Source organism: Heterodontus francisci, chromosome 15 (genome assembly GCF_036365525.1).
Source record: "Heterodontus francisci isolate sHetFra1 chromosome 15, sHetFra1.hap1, whole genome shotgun sequence".
In the NCBI taxonomy this organism is placed as follows: Eukaryota; Metazoa; Chordata; class Chondrichthyes; order Heterodontiformes; family Heterodontidae; genus Heterodontus; species Heterodontus francisci.
Window position 1 is genome coordinate 98139068 of NC_090385.1, and position 25376 is coordinate 98164443.

At 52.4% G+C, this 25376-nt stretch overlaps 1 protein-coding gene across 3 annotated transcripts in view; it reads left to right on the plus strand.

Moving 5' to 3' along the window:
* The window catches only part of btk (Bruton agammaglobulinemia tyrosine kinase), a 738635-nt gene that overhangs the window by 628333 nt on the left and 84926 nt on the right, over positions 1 to 25376 (plus strand). For all 3 annotated transcript variants that reach the window (XM_068047893.1, XM_068047894.1, XM_068047895.1), the window contains exon 11: positions 21169 to 21296. In XM_068047893.1, the coding sequence (XP_067903994.1) occupies positions 21169 to 21296 (128 nt within the window). The remainder of the gene's footprint in view (positions 1 to 21168; positions 21297 to 25376) is intronic.

The following is a 25376-nucleotide window of genomic DNA, read 5'->3' on the forward strand; positions in this document are numbered from 1 at the left end:
CCTTACACGCAGGGAATGACTGGGACTGTCCTTACACACGGGGAATGACTGGGACTGTCCTTACACACGAGGAATGACTGGGACTGTCCTTACACACGGGGAATGACTGGCACTGTCCTTACACACGAGGAATGACTGGGACTGTCCTTACACACTGGGAATGACTGGCACTGTCCTTACACACGAGGAATGACTGGGACTGTCCTTACACACGGGGAATGACTGGGACTGTCCTTACACACGGGGAATGACTGGGACTGTCCTTACACACGAGGAATGACTGGGACTGTCCTTACACACGGGGAATGACTGGCACTGTCCTTACACACGAGGAATAACTGGGACTGTCCTTACACACGGGGAATGACTGGGACTGTCCTTACACACGAGGAATGACTGGGACTGTCCTTACACGCAGGGAATGACTGGCACTGTCCTTACACGCAGGGAATGACTGGGACTGTCCTTACACGCAGGGAATGACTGGCACTGTCCAAACACACGGGGAATGACTGGCACTGTTCTTACACGCGGGGAATGACTGGCACTGTCCTTACACACGGGGAATGACTGGCACTGTCCTTACACACGGGGAATGACTGGGACTGTTCTTACACGCAGGGAATGACTGGCACTGTCCTTACACACGGGGAATGACTGGGACTGTCCTTACACGCAGGGAATGACTGGGACTGTCCTTACACACGGGGAATGACTGGGACTGTCCTTACACACGAGGAATGACTGGGACTGTTCTTACACGCGGGGAATGACTGGGACTGTCCTTACACGCAGGGAATGACTGGCACTTCCTTACACGCGGGGAATGACTGGCACTGTTCTTACACGCGGGGAATGACTGGCACTGTCCTTACACACGGGGAATGACTGGGACTGTCCTTACACACGGGGAATGACTGGGACTGTTCTTACACGCAGGGAATGACTGGCACTGTCCTTACACACGGGGAATGACTGGGACTGTCCTTACACGCAGGGAATGACTGGGACTGTCCTTACACACGGGGAATGACTGGGACTGTCCTTACACACGAGGAATGACTGGGACTGTCCTTACACACGGGGAATGACTGACACTGTACTTACACACGGGGAATGACTGGCACTGACCTTACACACGGGAAATGACTGGGACTGTCCTAACACACGGGGAATGACTGACACTGTACTTACACACGGGGAATGACTGACACTGTACTTACACACGGGGAATGACTGGGACTGTCCTTACATGCAGGGAATGACTGGGACTGTCCTTACACACGGGGAATGACTGACACTGTACTTACACACGGGGAATGACTGGCACTGACCTTACACACGGGAAATGACTGGGACTGTCCTTACACACGGGGAATGACTGGGACTGTCCTTACACACGGGGAATGACTGACACTGTCCTAACACACGGGAAATGACTGGGACTGTACTTACACACGGGGAATGACTGGGACTGTACTTACATGCAGGGAATGACTGGGACTGTCCTTACACACGGGGAATGACTGACACTGTCCTAACACACGGGAAATGACTGGGACTGTCCTTACACACGGGGAATGACTGACACTGTACTTACACACGGGGAATGACTGGGACTGTCCTTACATGCAGGGAATGACTGGGACTGTCCTTACACACGGGGAATGACTGACACTGTACTTACACACGGGGAATGACTGGCACTGACCTTACACACGGGAAATGACTGGGACTGTCCTTACACACGGGGAATGACTGACACTGTACTTACACACGGGGATTGACTGGGACTGTCCTTACACACGAGGAATGACTGGCACTGACCTTACACACGGGGAATGACTGGGACTGTCCTTACACACGGGGAATGACTGGGACTGTCCTTACACACGAGGAATGACTGGGACTGTCCTTACACACGGGGAATGACTGGGACTGTCCTTACACACGAGGAATGACTGGGACTGTCCTTACACACGGGGAATGACTGGGACTGTCCTTACACACGAGGAATGACTGGGACTGTCCTTACACACGGGGAATGACTGGGACTGTCCTTACACACGAGGAATGACTGGCACTGACCTTACACACGGGGAATGACTGGGACTGTCCTTACACGCGGGGAATGACTGGCACTGACCTTACACACGGGGAATGACTGGGACTGTCCTTACACGCCGGGAATGACTGGCACTGTCCTTGCACGCAGGGAATAACCGGCACTGTCCTTACACACGGGGAATGACTGGGACTGTCCTTACACACGGGGAATGACTGGGACTGTCCTTACACGCAGGGAATGACTGGCACTGTCCTTACACATGGGGAATGACTGGGACTGTCCTTACACATGGGGAATCACTGGGACTGTCCTTACACACGTGGAATGACTGGCACTGTCCATACACACGGGGAATGACTGGGACTGTCCTTACACATGGGGAATGACTGGCACTGTCCTTACACACGGGGAATGACTGGGACTGTCCTTACACGCAGGGAATGACTGGCACTGTCCTTACACGCAGGGAATGACTGGGACTGTCCTTGCACACGAGGAATAACTGGGACTGTCCTTACACGCGGGGAATCACTGGGACTGTCCTTACACGCATGGAATGACTGGGACTGTCCTTACACACGAGAAATGACTGGGACTGTCCTTACACGCATGGAATGACTGGGACTGTCCTTACACACGGGGAATGACTGGGACTGTCCTTACACGCATGGAATGACTGGGACTGTCCTTACACACGAGGAATGACTGGGACTGTTCTTACACGCGGGGAATGACTGGGACTGTCCTTACACGCAGGGAATGACTGGCACTTCCTTACACGCGGGGAATGACTGGCACTGTTCTTACACGCGGGGAATGACTGGCACTGTCCTTACACACGGGGAATGACTGGGACTGTCCTTACACACGGGGAATGACTGGGACTGTTCTTACACGCAGGGAATGACTGGCACTGTCCTTACACACGGGGAATGACTGGGACTGTCCTTACACGCAGGGAATGACTGGGACTGTCCTTACACACGGGGAATGACTGGGACTGTCCTTACACACGAGGAATGACTGGGACTGTCCTTACACACGGGGAATGACTGACACTGTACTTACACACGGGGAATGACTGGCACTGACCTTACACACGGGAAATGACTGGGACTGTCCTAACACACGGGGAATGACTGACACTGTACTTACACACGGGGAATGACTGGGACTGTCCTTACATGCAGGGAATGACTGGGACTGTCCTTACACACGGGGAATGACTGACACTGTACTTACACACGGGGAATGACTGGCACTGACCTTACACACGGGAAATGACTGGGACTGTCCTTACACACGGGGAATGACTGGGACTGTCCTTACACACGGGGAATGACTGACACTGTCCTAACACACGGGAAATGACTGGGACTGTACTTACACACGGGGAATGACTGGGACTGTCCTTACATGCAGGGAATGACTGGGACTGTCCTTACACACGGGGAATGACTGGGACTGTCCTTACACACGGGGAATGACTGACACTGTACTTACACACGGGGAATGACTGGCACTGACCTTACACACGGGAAATGACTGGGACTGTCCTTACACACGGGGAATGACTGACACTGTACTTACACACGGGGAATGACTGGGACTGTCCTTACACACGGGGAATGACTGACACTGTCCTTACACACGGGGAATGACTGACACTGTACTTACACACGGGGAATGACTGGCACTGTCCTTACATGCAGGGAATGACTGGGACTGTCCTTACACACGGGGAATGACTGACACTGTACTTACACACGGGGAATGACTGGCACTGACCTTACACACGGGGAATGACTGGGACTCTCCTTACACGCCGGGAATGACTGGCACTGTCCTTGCACGCAGGGAATGGCTGGCACTGTCCTTACACATGGGGAATGACTGGCACTGACCTTACACACGGGGAATGACTGGGACTGTCCTTACACGCCGGGAATGACTGGCACTGTCCTTGCACGCAGGGAATGACTGGCACTGTCCTTACACATGGGGAATGACTGGGACTCTCCTTACACACGTGGAATGACTGGGACTGTCCTTACACGCAGGGAATGACTGGCACTGTCCTTACACATGGGGAATGACTGGCACTGTCCATACACACGGGGAATGACTGGGACTGTCCTTACACACGGGGAATGACTGGGACTGTCCTTACACATGGGGAATGACTGGCACTGTCCTTACACACGGGGAATGACTGGGACTGTCCTTACACATGGGGAATGACTGGCACTGTCCTTACACACGGGGAATGACTGGCACTGTCCTTACACACGGGGAATGACTGGGACTGTCCTTACACACGGGGAATGACTGACACTGTCCTTACACGCAGGGAATGACTGGGACTGTCCTTGCACACGAGGAATGACTGGGACTGTCCTTACACGCGGGGAATCACTGGGACTGTCCTTACACGCATGGAATGACTGGGACTGTCCTTACACACGGGGAATGACTGGGACTGTCCTTACACACGATAAATGACTGGCACTGTCCTTACACACGGGGAATGACTGGGACTGTCCTTACACGCATGGAATGACTGGGACTGTCCTTACGGACGGGGAATGACTGGGACTGTCCTTACACACGAGGAATGACTGGGACTGTTCTGACACACGAGGAATGACTGGGACTGTCCTTACACACGGGGAATGACTGGGACTGTCCTTACACACGAGGAATGACTGGGACTGTCCTTACACACGGGGAATGACTGGCACTGTCCTTACACACGAGGAATGACTGGGACTGTCCTTACACACTGGGAATGACTGGCACTGTCCTTACACACGAGGAATGACTGGGACTGTCCTTACACACGGGGAATGACTGGGACTGTCCTTACACACGGGGAATGACTGGGACTGTCCTTACACACGGGGAATGACTGGCACTGTCCTTACACACGAGGAATAACTGGGACTGTCCTTACACACGGGGAATGACTGGGACTGTCCTTACACACGAGGAATGACTGGGACTGTCCTTACATGCAGGGAATGACTGGCACTGTCCTTACACGCGGGGAAGGACTGGGACTGTCCTTACACGCAGGGAATGACTGGCACTGTCCAAACACACGGGGAATGACTGGCACTGTTCTTACACGCGGGGAATGACTGGCACTGTCCTTACACACGGGGAATGACTGGGACTGTTCTTACACGCAGGGAATGACTGGCACTGTCCTTACACACGGGGAATGACTGGGACTATCCTTACACGCAGGGAATGACTGGGACTGTCCTTACACACGGGGAATGACTGGGACTGTCCTTACACACGAGGAATGACTGGGACTGTCCTTACACACGGGGAATGACTGGCACTGTCCTTACACACGGGGAATGACTGGCACTGTCCTTACACACGGGGAATGACTGGGACTATCCTTACACGCAGGGAATGACTGGGACTGTCCTTACACACGGGGAATGACTGGGACTGTCCTAACACACGAGGAATGACTGGGACTGTCCTTACACACTGGGAATGACTGGCACTGTCCTTACACACGAGGAATGACTGGGACTGTCCTTACACACGGGGAATCACTGGGACTGTCTTACACACGGGGAATGACTGGGACTGTCCTTACACACAAGGAATGACTGGGACTGTCCTTACACACGAGGAATAACTGGGACTGTCCTTACACACGGGGAATGACTGGCACTGTCCTTACACACGAGGAATAACTGGGACTGTCCTTACACACGGGGAATGACTGGGACTGTCCTTACACACGAGGAATGACTGGGACTGTCCTTACATGCAGGGAATGACTGGCACTGTCCTTACACGCATGGAATGACTGGGACTGTCCTTACGGACGGGGAATGACTGGGACTGTCCTTACACACGAGGAATGACTGGGACTGTTCTGACACACGAGGAATGACTGGGACTGTCCTTACACACGGGGAATGACTGGCACTGACCTTACACACGGGGAATGACTGGGACTCTCCTTACACGCCGGGAATGACTGGCACTGTCCTTGCACGCAGGGAATGGCTGGCACTGTCCTTACACATGGGGAATGACTGGCACTGACCTTACACACGGGGAATGACTGGGACTGTCCTTACACGCCGGGAATGACTGGCACTGTCCTTGCACGCAGGGAATGACTGGCACTGTCCTTACACATGGGGAATGACTGGGACTCTCCTTACACACGTGGAATGACTGGGACTGTCCTTACACGCAGGGAATGACTGGCACTGTCCTTACACATGGGGAATGACTGGCACTGTCCATACACACGGGGAATGACTGGGACTGTCCTTACACACGGGGAATGACTGGGACTGTCCTTACACATGGGGAATGACTGGCACTGTCCTTACACACGGGGAATGACTGGGACTGTCCTTACACATGGGGAATGACTGGCACTGTCCTTACACACGGGGAATGACTGGCACTGTCCTTACACACGGGGAATGACTGGGACTGTCCTTACACACGGGGAATGACTGACACTGTCCTTACACGCAGGGAATGACTGGGACTGTCCTTGCACACGAGGAATGACTGGGACTGTCCTTACACGCGGGGAATCACTGGGACTGTCCTTACACGCATGGAATGACTGGGACTGTCCTTACACACGGGGAATGACTGGGACTGTCCTTACACACGATAAATGACTGGCACTGTCCTTACACACGGGGAATGACTGGGACTGTCCTTACACGCATGGAATGACTGGGACTGTCCTTACGGACGGGGAATGACTGGGACTGTCCTTACACACGAGGAATGACTGGGACTGTTCTGACACACGAGGAATGACTGGGACTGTCCTTACACACGGGGAATGACTGGGACTGTCCTTACACACGAGGAATGACTGGGACTGTCCTTACACACGGGGAATGACTGGCACTGTCCTTACACACGAGGAATGACTGGGACTGTCCTTACACACTGGGAATGACTGGCACTGTCCTTACACACGAGGAATGACTGGGACTGTCCTTACACACGGGGAATGACTGGGACTGTCCTTACACACGGGGAATGACTGGGACTGTCCTTACACACGGGGAATGACTGGCACTGTCCTTACACACGAGGAATAACTGGGACTGTCCTTACACACGGGGAATGACTGGGACTGTCCTTACACACGAGGAATGACTGGGACTGTCCTTACATGCAGGGAATGACTGGCACTGTCCTTACACGCGGGGAAGGACTGGGACTGTCCTTACACGCAGGGAATGACTGGCACTGTCCAAACACACGGGGAATGACTGGCACTGTTCTTACACGCGGGGAATGACTGGCACTGTCCTTACACACGGGGAATGACTGGGACTGTTCTTACACGCAGGGAATGACTGGCACTGTCCTTACACACGGGGAATGACTGGGACTATCCTTACACGCAGGGAATGACTGGGACTGTCCTTACTCACGGGGAATGACTGGGACTGTCCTTACACACGAGGAATGACTGGGACTGTCCTTACACACGGGGAATGACTGGCACTGTCCTTACACACGGGGAATGACTGGCACTGTCCTTACACACGGGGAATGACTGGGACTATCCTTACACGCAGGGAATGACTGGGACTGTCCTTACACACGGGGAATGACTGGGACTGTCCTAACACACGAGGAATGACTGGGACTGTCCTTACACACTGGGAATGACTGGCACTGTCCTTACACACGAGGAATGACTGGGACTGTCCTTACACACGGGGAATCACTGGGACTGTCTTACACACGGGGAATGACTGGGACTGTCCTTACACACAAGGAATGACTGGGACTGTCCTTACACACGAGGAATAACTGGGACTGTCCTTACACACGGGGAATGACTGGCACTGTCCTTACACACGAGGAATAACTGGGACTGTCCTTACACACGGGGAATGACTGGGACTGTCCTTACACACGAGGAATGACTGGGACTGTCCTTACATGCAGGGAATGACTGGCACTGTCCTTACACGCATGGAATGACTGGGACTGTCCTTACGGACGGGGAATGACTGGGACTGTCCTTACACACGAGGAATGACTGGGACTGTTCTGACACACGAGGAATGACTGGGACTGTCCTTACACACGGGGAATGACTGGGACTGTCCTTACACACGAGGAATGACTGGGACTGTCCTTACACACGGGGAATGACTGGCACTGTCCTTACACACGAGGAATGACTGGGACTGTCCTTACACACTGGGAATGACTGGCACTGTCCTTACACTCGAGGAATGACTGGGACTGTCCTTACACACGGGGAATGACTGGGACTGTCCTTACACACGGGGAATGACTGGGACTGTCCTTACACACGGGGAATGACTGGCACTGTCCTTACACACGAGGAATAACTGGGACTGTCCTTACACACGGGGAATGACTGGGACTGTCCTTACACACGAGGAATGACTGGGACTGTCCTTACATGCAGGGAATGACTGGCACTGTCCTTACACGCGGCGAAGGACTGGGACTGTCCTTACACGCAGGGAATGACTGGCACTGTCCAAACACACGGGGAATGACTGGCACTGTTCTTACACGCGGGGAATGACTGGCACTGTCCTTACACACGGGGAATGACTGGGACTGTTCTTACACGCAGGGAATGACTGGCACTGTCCTTACACACGGGGAATGACGGGGACTATCCTTACAAACAGGGAATGACTGGGACTGTCCTTACACACGGGGAATGACTGGGACTGTCCTTACACACGAGGAATGACTGGGACTGTCCTTACACACGGGGAATGACTGGCACTGTCCTTACACACGGGGAATGACTGGGACTATCCTTACACGCAGGGAATGACTGGGACTGTCCTTACACACGGGGAATGACTGGGACTGTCCTTACACACGAGGAATGACTGGGACTGTCCTTACACACTGGGAATGACTGGCACTGTCCTTACACACGAGGAATCACTGGGACTGTCCTTACACACGGGGAATGACTGGGACTGTCCTTACACACGAGGAATGACTGGGACTGTCCTTACACACGGGGAATGACTGGCACTGTCCTTACACACGAGGAATAACTGGGACTGTCCTTACACACGGGGAATGACTGGGACTGTCCTTACACACGAGGAATGACTGGGACTGTCCTTACATGCAGGGAATGACTGGCACTGTCCTTACACACGAGGAATGACTGGGACTGTCCTTACACGCAGGGAATGACTGGCACTGTCCAAACACACGGGGAATGACTGGCACTGTTCTTACACACGGGGAATGACTGGCACTGTCCTTACACGCGGGGAATGACTGGGACTGTCCTTACACGCAGGGAATGACTGGCACTGTCCAAACACACGGGGAATGACTGGCACTGTTCTTACACGCGGGGAATGACTGGCACTGTCCTTACACACGGGGAATGACTGGGACTGTTCTTACACGCAGGGAATGACTGGCACTGTCCTTACACACGGGGAATGACTGGGACTATCCTTACACGCAGGGAATGACTGGGACTGTCCTTACACACGGGGAATGACTGGGACTGTCCTTACACACGAGGAATGACTGGGACTGTCCTTACACACGGGGAATGACTGGCACTGTCCTTACACACGAGGAATGACTGGGACTGTCCTTACACACTGGGAATGACTGGCACTGTCCTTACACACGAGGAATGACTGGGACTGTCCTTACACACGGGGAATGACTGGGACTGTCCTTACACACGGGGAATGACTGGGACTGTCCTTACACACGAGGAATGACTGGGACTGTCCTTACACACGGGGAATGACTGGCACTGTCCTTACACACGAGGAATAACTGGGACTGTCCTTACACACGGGGAATGACTGGGACTGTCCTTACACACGAGGAATGACTGGGACTGTCCTTACACGCAGGGAATGACTGGCACTGTCCTTACACGCAGGGAATGACTGGGACTGTCCTTACACGCAGGGAATGACTGGCACTGTCCAAACACACGGGGAATGACTGGCACTGTTCTTACACGCGGGGAATGACTGGCACTGTCCTTACACACGGGGAATGACTGGCACTGTCCTTACACACGGGGAATGACTGGGACTGTTCTTACACGCAGGGAATGACTGGCACTGTCCTTACACACGGGGAATGACTGGGACTGTCCTTACACGCAGGGAATGACTGGGACTGTCCTTACACACGGGGAATGACTGGGACTGTCCTTACACACGAGGAATGACTGGGACTGTTCTTACACGCGGGGAATGACTGGGACTGTCCTTACACGCAGGGAATGACTGGCACTTCCTTACACGCGGGGAATGACTGGCACTGTTCTTACACGCGGGGAATGACTGGCACTGTCCTTACACACGGGGAATGACTGGGACTGTCCTTACACACGGGGAATGACTGGGACTGTTCTTACACGCAGGGAATGACTGGCACTGTCCTTACACACGGGGAATGACTGGGACTGTCCTTACACGCAGGGAATGACTGGGACTGTCCTTACACACGGGGAATGACTGGGACTGTCCTTACACACGAGGAATGACTGGGACTGTCCTTACACACGGGGAATGACTGACACTGTACTTACACACGGGGAATGACTGGCACTGACCTTACACACGGGAAATGACTGGGACTGTCCTAACACACGGGGAATGACTGACACTGTACTTACACACGGGGAATGACTGACACTGTACTTACACACGGGGAATGACTGGGACTGTCCTTACATGCAGGGAATGACTGGGACTGTCCTTACACACGGGGAATGACTGACACTGTACTTACACACGGGGAATGACTGGCACTGACCTTACACACGGGAAATGACTGGGACTGTCCTTACACACGGGGAATGACTGGGACTGTCCTTACACACGGGGAATGACTGACACTGTCCTAACACACGGGAAATGACTGGGACTGTACTTACACACGGGGAATGACTGGGACTGTACTTACATGCAGGGAATGACTGGGACTGTCCTTACACACGGGGAATGACTGACACTGTCCTAACACACGGGAAATGACTGGGACTGTCCTTACACACGGGGAATGACTGACACTGTACTTACACACGGGGAATGACTGGGACTGTCCTTACATGCAGGGAATGACTGGGACTGTCCTTACACACGGGGAATGACTGACACTGTACTTACACACGGGGAATGACTGGCACTGACCTTACACACGGGAAATGACTGGGACTGTCCTTACACACGGGGAATGACTGACACTGTACTTACACACGGGGATTGACTGGGACTGTCCTTACACACGAGGAATGACTGGCACTGACCTTACACACGGGGAATGACTGGGACTGTCCTTACACACGGGGAATGACTGGGACTGTCCTTACACACGAGGAATGACTGGGACTGTCCTTACACACGGGGAATGACTGGGACTGTCCTTACACACGAGGAATGACTGGGACTGTCCTTACACACGGGGAATGACTGGGACTGTCCTTACACACGAGGAATGACTGGGACTGTCCTTACACACGGGGAATGACTGGGACTGTCCTTACACACGAGGAATGACTGGCACTGACCTTACACACGGGGAATGACTGGGACTGTCCTTACACGCGGGGAATGACTGGCACTGACCTTACACACGGGGAATGACTGGGACTGTCCTTACACGCCGGGAATGACTGGCACTGTCCTTGCACGCAGGGAATAACCGGCACTGTCCTTACACACGGGGAATGACTGGGACTGTCCTTACACACGGGGAATGACTGGGACTGTCCTTACACGCAGGGAATGACTGGCACTGTCCTTACACATGGGGAATGACTGGGACTGTCCTTACACATGGGGAATCACTGGGACTGTCCTTACACACGTGGAATGACTGGCACTGTCCATACACACGGGGAATGACTGGGACTGTCCTTACACATGGGGAATGACTGGCACTGTCCTTACACACGGGGAATGACTGGGACTGTCCTTACACGCAGGGAATGACTGGCACTGTCCTTACACGCAGGGAATGACTGGGACTGTCCTTGCACACGAGGAATAACTGGGACTGTCCTTACACGCGGGGAATCACTGGGACTGTCCTTACACGCATGGAATGACTGGGACTGTCCTTACACACGAGAAATGACTGGGACTGTCCTTACACGCATGGAATGACTGGGACTGTCCTTACACACGGGGAATGACTGGGACTGTCCTTACACGCATGGAATGACTGGGACTGTCCTTACACACGAGGAATGACTGGGACTGTTCTTACACGCGGGGAATGACTGGGACTGTCCTTACACGCAGGGAATGACTGGCACTTCCTTACACGCGGGGAATGACTGGCACTGTTCTTACACGCGGGGAATGACTGGCACTGTCCTTACACACGGGGAATGACTGGGACTGTCCTTACACACGGGGAATGACTGGGACTGTTCTTACACGCAGGGAATGACTGGCACTGTCCTTACACACGGGGAATGACTGGGACTGTCCTTACACGCAGGGAATGACTGGGACTGTCCTTACACACGGGGAATGACTGGGACTGTCCTTACACACGAGGAATGACTGGGACTGTCCTTACACACGGGGAATGACTGACACTGTACTTACACACGGGGAATGACTGGCACTGACCTTACACACGGGAAATGACTGGGACTGTCCTAACACACGGGGAATGACTGACACTGTACTTACACACGGGGAATGACTGGGACTGTCCTTACATGCAGGGAATGACTGGGACTGTCCTTACACACGGGGAATGACTGACACTGTACTTACACACGGGGAATGACTGGCACTGACCTTACACACGGGAAATGACTGGGACTGTCCTTACACACGGGGAATGACTGGGACTGTCCTTACACACGGGGAATGACTGACACTGTCCTAACACACGGGAAATGACTGGGACTGTACTTACACACGGGGAATGACTGGGACTGTCCTTACATGCAGGGAATGACTGGGACTGTCCTTACACACGGGGAATGACTGGGACTGTCCTTACACACGGGGAATGACTGACACTGTACTTACACACGGGGAATGACTGGCACTGACCTTACACACGGGAAATGACTGGGACTGTCCTTACACACGGGGAATGACTGACACTGTACTTACACACGGGGAATGACTGGGACTGTCCTTACATGCAGGGAATGACTGGGACTGTCCTTACACACGGGGAATGATGGGACTGTCCTTACACACGGGGAATGACTGACACTGTACTTACACACGGGGATTGACTGGGACTGTCCTTACACACGAGGAATGACTGGCACTGACCTTACACACGGGGAATGACTGGGACTGTCCTTACACACGGTAAATGACTGGGACTGTCCTTACACACGAGGAATGACTGGGACTGTCCTTACACACGGGGAATGACTGGGACTGTCCTTACACACGAGGAATGACTGGGACTGTCCTTACACACGGGGAATGACTGGGACTGTCCTTACACACGAGGAATGACTGGGACTGTCCTTACACACGGGGAATGACTGGGACTGTCCTTACACACGAGGAATGACTGGCACTGACCTTACACACGGGGAATGACTGGGACTGTCCTTACACGCGGGGAATGACTGGCACTGACCTTACACACGGGGAATGACTGGGACTGTCCTTACACGCCGGGAATGACTGGCACTGTCCTTGCACGCAGGGAATAACTGGCATTGTCCTTACACACGGGGAATGACTGGGACTGTCCTTACACACGGGGAATGACTGGGACTGTCCTTACACGCAGGGAATGACTGGCACTGTCCTTACACATGGGGAATGACTGGGACTGTCCTTACACATGGGGAATCACTGGGACTGTCCTTACACACGTGGAATGACTGGCACTGTCCATACACACGGGGAATGACTGGGACTGTCCTTACACATGGGGAATGACTGGCACTGTCCTTACACACGGGGAATGACTGGGACTGTCCTTACACGCAGGGAATGACTGGCACTGTCCTTACACGCAGGGAATGACTGGGACTGTCCTTGCACACGAGGAATAACTGGGACTGTCCTTACACGCGGGGAATCACTGGGACTGTCCTTACACGCATGGAATGACTGGGACTGTCCTTACACACGAGAAATGACTGGGACTGTCCTTACACGCATGGAATGACTGGGACTGTCCTTACACACGGGGAATGACTGGGACTGTCCTTACACGCATGGAATGACTGGGACTGTCCTTACACACGGGGAATGACTGGGACTGTCCTTACACGCATGGAATGACTGGCACTGTCCTGACACGCAGGGAATGACTGGCACTGTCCTTACACGCAGGGAATGACTGGCACTGTCCTTACACGCGGGGAATGACTGGGACTGTCCTTACACACGGAGAATGACTGGGACTGTTCTTACACGCAGGGAATGACTGGCACTGTGCTTACACGCGGGGAATGACTGGCACTGTCCTTACACACGGGGAATGACTGGGACTGTCCGTAGACGCAGGGAATGACTGGCACTGTCCTTACACACGGGGAATGACTGGGACTGTCCTTACACACGGAGAATGACTGGGACTGTTCTTACACGCAGGGAATGACTGGGACTGTCCTTACACACGAGGAATGACTGGGACTATCCTTACACACGAGGAATGACTGGGACTGTCCTTACACGCGGGGAATCACTGGGACTGTCCTTACACACGAGGAATGACTGGGACTGTCCTTACACGCGGGGAATCACTGGGACTGTCCTTACACACGAGGAATGACTGGCACTGTCCTTACACGCGGGGAATCACTGGGACTGTCCTTACACACGAGGAATGACTGGCACTGACCTTACACACGGAGAATGACTGGGACTGTCCTTACATGCAGGGAATGACTGCGACTGTCCATACACGCGGGGAATGACTGGGACTGTCCTTACACGCGGGGAATCACTGGGACTGTCCTTGCACACGAGGAATGACTGGGACTGTTCTGACACACGAGGAATGACTGGGACTGTCCTTACACACGGGGAATGACTGGGACTGTCCTTACACACGGGGAATGACTGGCACTGTCCTTACACACGAGGAATGACTGGGACTGTCCTTACACACTGGGAATGACTGGCACTGTCCTTACACGCGGGGAATCACTGGGACTGTCCTTGCACACGAGGAATGACTGGGACTGTTCTGACACACGAGGAATGACTGGGACTGTCCTTACACACGGGGAATGACTGGGACTGTCCTTACACACGGGGAATGACTGGCACTGTCCTTACACACGAGGAATGACTGGGACTGTCCTTACACACGGGGAATGACTGGGACTGTACTTACACACGAGGAATGACTGGGACTGTCCTTACACACGGGGAATGACTGGCACTGTCCTTACACACGAGGAATGACTGGGACTGTCCTTACACACTGGGAATGACTGGCACTGTCCTTACACAAGAGGAATGACTGGGACTGTCCTTACACACGGGGAATGACTGGGACTGTCCTTACACACGGGGAATGACTGGGACTGTCCTTACACACGAGGAATGACTGGGACTGTCCTTACACACGAGGAATAACTGGGACTGTCCTTACACACGGGGAATGACTGGGACTGTCCTTACACACGAGGAATGACTGGGACTGTCCTTACACGCAGGGAATGACTGGCACTGTCCTTGCACACGAGGAATGGCTCGGACTGTCCTTACACACGGGGAATGACTGGCACTGTCCTTACACGCAGGGAATGACTGGCACTGTCCTTACACACGAGGAATGACTGGGACTGTCCTTACACGCAGGGAATGACTGGCACTTTCCTTACACACAAGGAATGACTGGGACTGTCCTTACACACGAGGAATGACTGGGACTGTCCTGACACACGGTGAATGACTGGGACTGTCCTTACACACGAGGAATGACTGGGACTGTCCTTACACACGGGGAATGACTGGGACTGTCCGTACACACGAGGAATGACTGGGACTGTCCTGACAAACGGGGAATGACTGGCACTGTCCTTACACACGAGGAATGACTGGGACTGTCCTACCACACGGGGAATGACTGGGACTGTCCTTACACACGGGGAATGACTGGGACTGTCCTTACACGCAGGGAATGACTGGGACTGTCCTGACACACGAGGAATGACTGGGACTGTCCTTACACACGAGGAATGACTGGGACTGTCCTTACACACGGGGAATGACTGGGACTGTCCTTACTCACGGAGAATGACTGGGACTGTCCTTACACACGGGGAATGACTGGGACTGTCCTTACACACGAGGAATGACTGGGACTGTCCTGACACACGAGGAATGACTGGGACTGTCCTTACACACGGGGAATGACTGGGACTGTCCTTACTCACGGAGAATGACTGGGACTGTCCTTACACACGGGGAATGACTGGGACTGTCCTTACACACGAGGAATGACTGGGACTGTCCTTACACGCAGGGAATGACTGGGACTGTCCTTACACACGAGGAATGACTGGCACTGTCCTTACACACGAGGAATGACTGGCACTGTCCTTACACATGAGGAATGACTGGGACTGTCCTTACACACGGGTATTGACTGGCACTGTCCTTACACACGGGGAATGACTGGCACTGTCCTTACACACGAGGAATGACTGGGACTGTCCTTACACACGGGGAATGACTGGCACTCTCCTTACACACGAGGAATTACTGGGACTGTCCTTACACACGGGGAATGACTGGCACTGACCTTACACACGGGGAATGACTGGGACTGTCCTTACACGCAGGGAATGACTGGCACTGTCCTTACATGCGGGCAATGACTGGGACTGTCCTTACACACGGGGAATGACTGGGACTGTCCTTACACACTGGGAATGACTGGGACTGTCCTTACACACGGGGAATGACTGGGACTGTCCTTACACACGGGGAATGACTGGGACTGTCCTTACACACGAGGAATAACTGGGACTGTCCTTACACACGGGGAATGACTGGGACTGTCCTTACACACGAGGAATGACTGGGACTGTCCTTACACGCAGGGAATGACTGGCACTGTCCTTGCACACGAGGAATGGCTCGGACTGTCCTTACACACGGGGAATGACTGGCACTGTCCTTACACGCAGGGAATGACTGGCACTGTCCTTACACACGAGGAATGACTGGGACTGTCCTTACACGCAGGGAATGACTGGCACTTTCCTTACACACAAGGAATGACTGGGACTGTCCTTACACACGAGGAATGACTGGGACTGTCCTGACACACGGTGAATGACTGGGACTGTCCTTACACACGAGGAATGACTGGGACTGTCCTTACACACGGGGAATGACTGGGACTGTCCGTACACACGAGGAATGACTGGGACTGTCCTGACAAACGGGGAATGACTGGCACTGTCCTTACACACGAGGAATGACTGGGACTGTCCTACCACACGGGGAATGACTGGGACTGTCCTTACACACGGGGAATGACTGGGACTGTCCTTACACGCAGGGAATGACTGGGACTGTCCTGACACACGAGGAATGACTGGGACTGTCCTTACACACGAGGAATGACTGGGACTGTCCTTACACACGGGGAATGACTGGGACTGTCCTTACTCACGGAGAATGACTGGGACTGTCCTTACACACGGGGAATGACTGGGACTGTCCTTACACACGAGGAATGACTGGGACTGTCCTGACACACGAGGAATGACTGGGACTGTCCTTACACACGGGGAATGACTGGGACTGTCCTTACTCACGGAGAATGACTGGGACTGTCCTTACACACGGGGAATGACTGGGACTGTCCTTACACACGAGGAATGACTGGGACTGTCCTTACACGCAGGGAATGACTGGGACTGTCCTTACACACGAGGAATGACTGGCACTGTCCTTACACACGAGGAATGACTGGCACTGTCCTTACACATGAGGAATGACTGGGACTGTCCTTACACACGGGTATTGACTGGCACTGTCCTTACACACGGGGAATGACTGGCACTGTCCTTACACACGAGGAATGACTGGGACTGTCCTTACACACGGGGAATGACTGGCACTCTCCTTACACACGAGGAATTACTGGGACTGTCCTTACACACGGGGAATGACTGGCACTGACCTTACACACGGGGAATGACTGGGACTGTCCTTACACGCAGGGAATGACTGGCACTGTCCTTACATGCGGGCAATGACTGGGACTGTCCTTACACACGGGGAATGACTGGGACTGTCCTTACACACTGGGAATGACTGGGACTGTCCTTACACACGGGGAATGACTGGGACTGTCCTTACACACGGGGAATGACTGGGACTGTCCTTACACGCAGGGAATGACTGGCACTGTCCTTACACACGGGGAATGACTGGGACTGTCCTTACACGCAGGGAATGACTGGCACTGTCCTTACACTCAGGGAATGACTGGCACTGTCCTTACACACGGGGAATGACTGGGACTGTCCTTACACGCAGGGAATGACTGGCACTGTCCTTACACACGGGGAATGACTGGGACTGTCCTGACACACACAGGGAATGACTGGCACTGTCCTTACACACGAGGAATGACTGGGACTGTCCTTACACACGGGGAATGACTGGCACTGTCCTTACACACGGGGAATGACTGGCACTGTCCTTACACGCAGGGAATGACTGGCTCTGTCCTTACACGCGGGGAATGACTGGGACTGTCCTTACACACGGGGAATGACTGGCACTGACCTTACACACGGGGAATGACTGGGATTTTCCTTACATGCAGGGAATGACTGGCTCTGTCCTTACACACGGTGAATGACTGGGACTGTCCTTACACACGAGGAATGACTGGGACTGTCCTTACACACGGGGAATGACTGGGACTGTCCGTACACACGAGGAATGACTGGCACTGTCCTTACATGCGGGGAATGACTGGCACTGTCCTTACACACGGGGAATGACTGGGACTGTCCTTACACGCAGGGAATGACTGGCACTGTCCTTACACGCAGGGAATGACTGGCACTGTCCTTACACACGGGGAATGACTGGGACTGTCCTTACACACGGGGAATGACTGGGACTGTTCTTACACGCAGGGAATGACTGGGACTGTCCTTACACACGGTGAATGACTGGCACTGTCCTTACACACGGGGAATGACTGGGACTGTCCTTACACGCAGGGAATGACTGGCACTGTCCTTACACGCAGGGAATGACTGGCACTGTCCTTACACACGAGGAATGACTGGCACTGTCCTTACACACGGGGAATGACTGGGACTGTCCTTACACACGGGGAATGACTGGGACTGTTCTTACACGCAGGGAATGACTGGCACTGTCCTTACACACGGGGAATGACTGGGACTGTCCTTACACACGGGGAATGACTGGGACTGTTCTTACACGCAGGGAATGACTGGGACTGTCCTTACACACGGTGAATGACTATCACTGTCCTTACACGCAGGGAATGACTGGGACTGTCCTTACACGCAGGGAATGACTGGCACTGTCCTTACACACGGGGAATGACTGGCACTGTCCTTACACGCAGGGAATGACTGGCACTGTCCTTACACACGGGGAATGACTGGCACTGTCCTTACACGCAGGGAATGACTGGCACTGTCCTTACACGCAGGGAATGACTGGCACTGTCCTTACACGCAGGGAATGACTGGGACTGTCCTTACACGCAGGGAATGACTGGCACTGTCCTTACACGCAGGGAATGACTGGGACTGTCCTTACACGCAGGGAATGACTGGGACTGTCCTTACACACGAGGAATGACTGGGACTGTCCTTACACGCAGGGAATGACTGGGACTGTCCTTACACACGGGGAATGACTGGGACTGTCCTTACACGCAGGGAATGACTGGGACTGTCCTTACACGCAGGGAATGACTGGGACTGTCCTTACACACGAGGAATGACTGGGACTGTCCTTACACACAGGCAGTCTGGAGGAACAACCCTGTCTGGGACATTTCCGCCAAATGGAGGGGAGTTGGCAACCTTACTGCACACCCATTTGTCATCCAAAAACTTAACAGTAGTTTCTGGCGAGGGGGAAATGGGTCCTCTACTTTTACTTTGGGTATCCTTGTTGCACAGCTCAAGCCCTCTCCCTGCAGGCTGCCTCTACTTCAACACAACTGTAAGTCGCAGCCTTGGAGGAGCCTCCCCATTGCAGCAGTGTGACCATTCTCTGTCTCTTAAATTAGGTTTCCTGTGGACTCAGCAATGAGATTATCAGTTCAGTGTCCCATCTCGGGCAGTGCTGTAAGCCCACAAGCATGGAAACTGCCAAAAACTGGTTACACCCAGGAGAGCCCTCAGGGAATGGAGAATGTTCATCACTTCAATTTGGCCTCAATGGCAGTACAAGTCCCCTGAAGCACCAACTCTCATTTTCCTTTCTAAAATAATTAATTCTGGGCATGTAGGTGTCACTGGCCAGGCCAGGCCAGCATTTGTTGCTCATCCCTAATTTACCCTTGAGAAGGTGGTGGTGAGCTGCCTTCTTGAACCGCTGCAGTCCATATGGGGTAGGTACACCCACAGTGCTGTTAGGAAGGGAGTTCCAGGATTTTGACCCAGCGACAGTGAAGGAACAGTGATATAGTTCCAAGTCAGGATGCTGTGTGACTTGGAGGGGAACTTGCAGGTGGTGGTGTTCCCATGTATTTGCTGCCCTTGTCCTTCTAGTTGGTAGAGGTTGCGGGTTTGGAAGGTGCTGTCGAAGAAGCCTTGGTGAATTGCTGCAGTGCATCCTGTGGATGGTACACACTGCTGCCACTGTGCATCGGTGGTGGTGGGAGTGAATATTGAGGGTGGTGGATGGGGTGCCAATCAAGCTGGCTGCTTTGTCCTGGATGCTTCTTGTGTTGTTGGAGCTGCACTCATTCAGACAAATGGAGGGTAACCATCCTGACTCCTTGTGATATTGATGCTGTAACTGAGTTAAATGCTATCAGTTGACTGAGGGACTGCGCTGAAACTAAAATACTGCTCCTGTATTCATGCTGTGCTGTCTGTCACCTTTCAGGGGTCAGATCGGAAAAGTCAAGCACTACACAGTGTGTCTGACGCCATCCAACCAGTACTACCTTGCGGAGAAACACACCTTCAACTCAATCCCAGAACTAATCAACTATCACCAGCACAATGCAGCAGGTATGGCTTCCCAAACGTTGAGGGGAGGGGGGAGGAGGAGAGGAGGGAGCAGAGGGATCTCCCTCCTATCACCTGGTCAGGGGCCAGTGAGTTCAGCACAGTCAAGGGATTGAGTCTGGCTCCTTCCTGCTCTGTGTGGCTCAGCATTGGGTCGTGTGTTTACCCAACTGAGGCACACAGATTAGCATCAGCATTAACAGACACCATTTACCCCAACAGCCGAGAGGTAACTCTGTGGATCTCTGCTCGTTTGCATTGTATGGAAACATACTGAGTGAGAAATTGCTTACTGTTCGATTTTGAGTACAATGGGTGCCCTCGGGGCTCCAAATTGGCGGCTGTGGTGCACGCGCTCACATTGGGGTGAATTGTGCTGAACGCCATATTAGGGCAGGTGTTCACATATGCACAATGAACGTCTGATGGAGCAGATAAATCATGATGACGATCAGTGTGTCACGCTGTTTTGACACCAGTGGTGACATTTTGGAGCTCAACGTTTCAGCCACCGCCCTCTTTTAACCTTGTACAGCTGAACATGTGTTCAGCAGCAGAAAAGACCCACCCACCCACTACCAGCAGTATTTAAAGGGATCATCAACTATTTACAGGCCTCCCCCTCCCGCTTGACCTGGCCTTCTCACATGGCCTTGCTGCTCCCGTCATGTCAAACACAGATAAGGTCAGCTCTGATCGTTTCCTTATATCGTTCTCCACCCACAACCCCTTACCCCTCCCGACCCTGCTTCCTTCTGTATCCACCCCGGAAAAAATCTCTCTCCCAATTCACTTACAACTGCACTTTCAAAATCCCAATGGTCAGGGTTCTGATGAAAGGTCACAGACCTGAAACGTTAACTCTGCTTCTTTCTCCACAGATGCTGCCAGACCTGCTGAGTATTTCCAACACTTTTTGTTTTTATCACTGGTTTAGCAATCCATCTCCATATCTGGCTGGAGCACATAAAGGACGATCGAGTCCTGCTATCCTTTGCTAAAACTGTTCACTACTCCAGGATCATCCTGGAATGCTAAGATAACCCATGGCTTCTTTTCTCTACTGCAAACCATCTTCTTAAACCCCTCTCCTCTGTCTCCTCCACCCTCACCTCCAACAACAAGTGTGAAGAGATCATGGACTACTTTATCACTAAGCTTGAGGCCATTCAGAGGCTGCCTCCCTCCCTTTCACTAACCCACTTGGCCAAAATTCCTCTAACGTTCCCCGTCCACTAGCCCTGAACTCACATCTTTCTCTATTTTCTTTCCTGCCTCCCCTCATGCCCTCTCTGAGCTCATCTTGTCCATGAGGCCAATCTCCTGCTCCCTCGACTCTATTCCCACTAAATCACTGACCATCCTGGCTCACGTGTTAGCCGATATTGTTAATAGGCCACCTATCCTGTCCCTTTCTCCTTCAAAACTGCTGTTATCACCCCTCTGCTCAAAAAAACAACCCTTGACCCCTCTGTCCTTGCAAAGTACTGCCCCATCTCCAACCTCCCTTTCTTCTCCTCTAAATGAGTGGGCAAATATTTGGCAGATGGAGTATAATTTCAGAAAATGTGAACTTGTCCACTTTGACAGGAAGAATAGAAAAGCAGTATGTTATTTAAATGGAGAAAGATTGCAGAACTCAGTGGTACACAGGGATCTGGGTGTCCTGGTACATGAATCACAAAAGGTTAGTATGCAGATACAGCAAGTGATTAGAAAGGCAAATGGAAAATTGGTGTTTATTGTAAGAGGAATGGAGTATAAAAGTAGGGAAATTTTACTGCAGCTGTACAGGATCTTGGTGAGACCACATCTGGAGACTTTGTGTACAGTTTTGGTCTCCTTATTTCAAAAAGGTTATAATTACATTAGAAGCAGTTCAGAGAAGGTTCAGTCGACTAATTCCTGGGGTGAAGGGATTATCTCATGAAGAATCTTTGAACAGGTTGGGCCTATACTCATTGGAGTTTAGAAGAATGAGAGGTGATCTTATAAGATTCTGAGGGGACTTGATAGAGTGGATACTGGGAGGATGTTTCCTCTTGTAGGGGACATGAGAACTAGGGGAGACCCCAACCAGATCAGCCAAGGTCTTACCAAATGGCAGAGCAGGTTCGAAGGGCTGAATGGCCTACTCATGCTCCTACGTCCTATGTTACTATTTTCCTCTGCCAAGTCCTTGAATGTGTTCTTGCTTCCCAAGTCTGTGGCCATCTTCCCTAGAACCCAGTGTTTAAATCCCTCCAATCAGGCTTCTGCCTCTGCCAGAGCACAGAAACATTTCTGATCAAAATCCCAAATGACATCCTATGTGACTGTGACAAAGACAAACTATCCCTCCTCATCCTTCTTGAACATGGCTGCAACCTCTGACATGGTTGACCACACCATCCTCCCCCAACACCTCTCCACTGTCCAGATAGGTGGGACTGCTCTCACCTGCTCCATTCTTATCTGTCTAATCATAGCCAAGAATCACTTGCAATAGTTTCTCTTCCTGCTCCTAGACCATTACTTCTGGTGTCCCCCAAGGATCTATCATTGGCCTTCTCCTATTTCTGATCTACATGCTGCTCCTTGGCAACATCACCCAAAAGTACAGCGTTAGTTTTCACATGTGCATTGACGACATATGTGGCCTTAGCAAGGGGGGCTGAGGGGTAGCCGTGCAGTCCAGGGGGTGGGAGGATCCTGGGGGGGTAAAATGGTTCCTGGTGGGATTCCTCCATGGGCCACAGATTGCCGAGAGGAGGACCCCCCCCCCCACCCCAAGCCCGCAGGGAGTATGCCTTGTGTTACAAGGTGCCCTCCCCGCTCGGTGGAGGCACCCCCCACCCCATCCCCGCTGCTGGTAAGATCTCTGGTGGCGGGAAGAGGCTCTTAATTGGCCATTAATAGGCCACTTAAAGATCTCAATTGGCCTCTAGGCAGGAAGGTCCCGATACTCTGTGCCTCCCCATCTCTGACTCCGCCTCAGGGGGCCGCATAAGATCCCGGCCATTGTCTCTAAATTATCAGACTGCTTATCCGAGTACTGGCTGGGTGGAAAGTTCCTCCAACCAGATATTGAGAAGGCTGAAGCCATTGTCTTCGGCCTTCACCACAAACTCAGTTACCTGGCCATTTCCTCCATCCCTATTCCTGGCAACTGTGTGCAGCTGAACCAGACTGTTCACAACCTTGGTGTCATAGTTGACCCTGAGATGACCTTCCGACCTCATATTCGTGTCATCACTAAGACTGCCTATTTCCATCTCAGTAACATCACCTGACTCCACCTCTGCCTCAGCTCATCTGCTGCTGAAACCCTCACCCATGCTTTGGTTACCTCTACACTTGACTACTCCAACGCACTCCTGGCTGGCCTCCTACATTCTACCCTTTATAAACTTGAGGTCATCCAAAACTCTGCTTCCCATGTCCTCCTAGCACCAAGTCGCAATCACCCATCACCCATGTACTCGTTGACCTACATTGGTTCACGTTTAAGCAATGTCTCGATTTTAAAATTAAGACCCTTGTTTTCAACTCCTTCCATGGCCTCACCCCTCTTTATCTCTGTAACCTCCTCCAGCCCTAGAACCCTATGAGATATCTGTGCTCCTCTAATTCTGGCCTTTTGAAAAATCCCTGATTTTAATCATTCCACCTAAGCTCTGGAATTCCCTCCTGAAACCTCTCTGCCTCTCCAACTCTCTTTCCTCCTTTAAAAGCCTCCTTATAATCCTCCTCTTTAACCAAGCTTTTGGTCATCTGACCTACTAACGCTGTATGTGGCTCGGTGTCTAATATTGTTTTCTCACGCTCCTGTGAAACACCTTGGAATGCTTTATTAAATTAAAGGCATTATATAAATATAAGTTGTTGTAAGTTGATTTCCTCTGGCTGTTTCTAAGATTCAACAAGTGTTTGATGCTTTCTATAGTTGCGTCAAGTTGCTAAAGTCTACAGGGTGTGATGTAGAAGGTGCTGAAGTACTTTTTGCTGACTTCAAGGCTTCTGCACAAACCAGTTGCTCCCAGACATGGGTGCACTGGTAGGCATTCTCCTTGGCATGACTTGGGGAATGAACAGAGGTCACGC